This window comes from Mastomys coucha, unplaced genomic scaffold (assembly GCF_008632895.1).
Source record: "Mastomys coucha isolate ucsf_1 unplaced genomic scaffold, UCSF_Mcou_1 pScaffold15, whole genome shotgun sequence".
NCBI classification, from domain to species: Eukaryota; Metazoa; Chordata; class Mammalia; order Rodentia; family Muridae; genus Mastomys; species Mastomys coucha.
In genome coordinates, this window is record NW_022196897.1 from 122,232,636 (window position 1) to 122,236,531 (window position 3,896).

Below are 3,896 nucleotides of genomic sequence, written 5' to 3' on the forward strand. Positions count from 1 at the left end.
CGCTTTGAATTGCTCTATGTATGAGATCTGTCATTCACCATCCAACCATCCAAGACACAGATAAGCATGCATTTGAGAGTGAGACAAAGGTATGGGAACTCCTGGTGTGGGGTGGGGTTGGGAAGCATGAAAATCAGGAACAGAAGAGTATCTACCACATGTCTTCTCTGCCAGCCTGCCACCTGCCCATCAAGCAGCCCCTGGCAGGTTGCTGGCAGCCTGGAGCCAGGAGCATACAGCTGTTCTTCTCCTGCTGAGAATAACAACTTTGAGAGATCACCAAGGAAACACTATAGACAGGAGTGTGTGTGTGTGTGTGTGTGTGTGTGTGTGTGTGTGTGTGTGTGTGTGTTTTGAGGGGAGACAGAGAGAGACAGAGAGAGAGAATAAAAACTCATCCACAGTTAATCTCAGAGAGTGGGAAATGGCAGTTTACTGTAGGGTTGAAAGCACATGGGAGCTGCTTTCTAATAAACTGCCCCACTAAAAGCAAAGGCCAGTAGCTGGCAGAATGAGGAGGTGACCCAAGAAAGTGCAAGCAGCTCTTCACAAAGAAGGAAGCCAGGGTCAGGCACGCCCATGCTTGTTCCCTGGAGGCAAACCTGAGAGAGTTGCTGCTTGGAGACCAGCGCCTCTACACTCTGCTGATTTCCCTGGGTTTTGCCACCACCAGTGCTCAGCTGCTCCGCAGTATGACTGATGTCGGCCATTACTAAAAGAAACCTAGATTTGTCCTACTCTTCACAGAGATATGAAGATCTTTTACCCAAACAGGCTATCTGAATATTAAGCATCCTGAGTAAACAAAGCTCATTGGGATTTTCTATCCTTGACACACCTATGACATAAAATCTCAGAAATGAGCTTTATGCTCAAGAAGGGAAATGATCTTGCCCATAGCCATGCAGTTTCTAGTTCCTATTAACATTCTTCCTGTTTAAAGTCCCTCAATTAGAAGCCTTTCTTCACAGAGCTGGTCAATGCAGGAATCTAATTATGTGCTCTGTTTCCACTCCCCAGAGGAATTCCATCTTAGCAGCTGAGAAAGTGGTATGACAGTGTCCTACACATCCAGTCACATAATCCATGGGATGTATGTTCTCTTTTTTTGTTTTGTTTTTGTTTGTTTTTTGTTTGTTTTGCAGTTGTTTTTGTTTTTGTTTTTGTTTGAGACAGGGTTTCTCCCTGTAGCTCTGGCTGTCCTGGAACTCATTCTGTAGACCAGGCTGGCCTCGAACTCAGAAATCCACCTGCCTCTGCCTCCCAAATGCTGGGATTAAAGGCATGAACCACCGCTGCCCAGTGGGATGTATGTTCTTAACTATAGACTCACAGGTGTTTCTACTCAGTGGCCAGCTTTCCTTTCTTTTTTTTTTAATTTCTTTTTTTTATTAGATGTTTTCTTTATTTACAATATCTCCTTTCCCAGGTTCCCCTCCAAAAGAAAAAATAAAAATAAAATAAAATAAGAAAGAAAAAACAATCCCCTGTTCCCTCTCCCCTCCCCCTGCTCACCACCCCACCCTCTCCCACTTCCTGGCCCTGGCATTCCCCTACACTGGGGCATAGAACCTTCACAGGGCCAAGGTCCTCTCCTCCCATTGATGACCAACTTGGCCATCCTCTGCTATACACATGCTGCTGGAGCCATGAGTCCAGACACTATTGTGGATATCAGCAAGTGCAGGCTGACAGGAGCCTGATATAGCTGTCTCCAGAGAGGATCTGACAGTACCCGACTAATACAGAAGTAGAGGCTCACAGCCATCCATTGGACTGAGCACAGGGACCCCAATAAAGGAGCTAGAGAAAGGACCCAAGGAACTGAAGGGTTTGCAGCCCCTTAGGACGAACAACAAAATGAACTAATTAGTACCCTCAGAGCTCCTAGGGACTAAACTCCAACCAAAGAGCACAGCTTTCCTTTCTTCAAGGATGCAGAGGACCCACTCCTATCTTGTGGCTCAACCATCTTCCCTGGCACTGTTTTTGTTGGCAGGAGAAGATGAAAGTTCAGTACCAGCTTCTGAATGCCCTTGGTCTGACAGGGACACACATTGTCCCCATTTAGGGACCATCTCTAGCCACCTCCTTGTGAAGACTAGAAATGTAATTCCTAGGTAAGCACACATTCTTCCAAAGACAAGATTCAACTCTGCAAGAGGAAAGACAAGCATTCCACTATATGCTTGACTATCTCAAACATGGGACATAAGCCTGGACCTTCATCAGGTGTACTGCCCAAAGATGTTGCTGTAACAGCAAATCCTTATCTCAGACTCTTCCTCTGATCCCTTCTGGGGACATGCCTTTCTGACGGAAGCTGATTCATTCCTGTTGCTCAGAATTCCTTCTCTGTCTTCTTCTCAATTAGACTGTAGTTCTATAGAGGTGGTAAATTCACTTTTCTTGTTCGTTAGTGTATCCCTGATGCTCTAAGTAAGTATTTGAGAATGGAGGAGGATGGCAAGGAGGAAAGAAGGGTGCTCTGGAAGAATCAGAGTCCTCTTACCTGCGTTTGTTTCATGGATGAAATGTCAAGGAGAGCCACAAGTAAGCTGGTCACATTTTAAAGCCCTGGATTCATTCCACTTTAGAATAAGACTTGTTTACCTGCACACAGTACTAATGACAATTCTAGATGCTTCTAAATATGGTGCACTGCTACCCACAAACAAATAATAATGGTCTAGTAATTGTGCTACCTAGTAGGTAAATCTTAAAATAATCACACCAAGTACAAAAGTCAGGCAAATCATAGTGCATGCTAAGTCACTTCATTAATACACAATCCTAAGAAATTCCAACTATAGTGACAAAAAAGATTAGCAGTCTCTTGGACATGGGAAGGTATGGAGAATAATGGGTAGAATAGCAAGGAGAATATGGAGACGTGGGGATTCATGGGTTGGTTCATTTTCCTTTTTTAGAGTAGTGGGGTTCCTGAGTATATTACTTGTGCCAAAATTTCCCAAGCTATACAAATTAAGTATGTGAAGTTGTTAGTACATCAATTGTATTTCAACAAATGTATATCATATATATATATAATAGCTGGTCTGTGTTCTCTCCCTCATCATTCCCAAGCCTTGAATGGTTTGTGTCTTTAAAAATACTTCATGAAGATGAAGCCATATGTGTCTTTGTAAACCTGTAATCATAGAACACTTAGGAGGCTGGAGCAGAAAGACAGTTAGCCCAAGGCCAACCTGGGCTACAGTGCAAACTGTCAGAAAATCATATATAAATATGTGTCTGTTTCAGTGATGAGGTTGAAAAAAATATATCCATTCCTGGTTCTTTTTGGAGAATTGACATGATTCTATTGATTCTTGTCTGAATTTGGCTTCCAGTTTAGAAGATATCTGGACCATGGGGATAGTGTAATGCTTATATATTCCAGGTGCCCACATCATGTAAGCTCCCATATTTTCCTTCTTCCCAGGTTCTTTAACTAAGCACCACTGACTTGCTGGCCCAGGCGCCCAGCAACCCCCCATCACTACCATGGCCGAAGACGCAGACATGCGCAATGAGCTGGAGGAGATGCAGAGGAGGGCTGACCAGCTGGCTGATGAGGTAAAGGATTCTGAAAAAAAGACTTCTAATGGCTCAATTTTTTTAAAACTGAAAAAAAAGAACTTTCTTTTTCTCTGACTAAGTTGTCTGTAGGTTAGAAAGAATTGATTATCCCTGACTCTTGACTTGTAGATATTCAAGAGGGCAGGGTCCTTTAGGAAAAGTTTTGTCTTTGGATGTCTTACAGTGTACTTAGTTAACTCAGTTCTGAAGGTTAACAATTTTAGGAACTTGCCCAGCTGGTTGTTAAACCTGGCTATTATTAAAACTGAAGTACATAATCATATATATATATGTATATATATATATATATATAT

The 3,896-nt window shown here is 42.8% G+C and overlaps 1 protein-coding gene across 2 annotated transcripts in view; it reads left to right on the forward strand.

The window, feature by feature from the left end:
* The window catches only part of Snap25 (synaptosome associated protein 25), a 76,548-nt gene that overhangs the window by 45,506 nt on the left and 27,146 nt on the right, over positions 1-3,896 (forward strand). For both annotated transcript variants that reach the window (XM_031372040.1, XM_031372039.1), the window contains exon 2: positions 3,446-3,579. In XM_031372040.1, coding sequence (XP_031227900.1) covers positions 3,508-3,579 — 72 coding nt within the window. In that variant the 5' untranslated portion in view covers positions 3,446-3,507. The remainder of the gene's footprint in view (positions 1-3,445; positions 3,580-3,896) is intronic.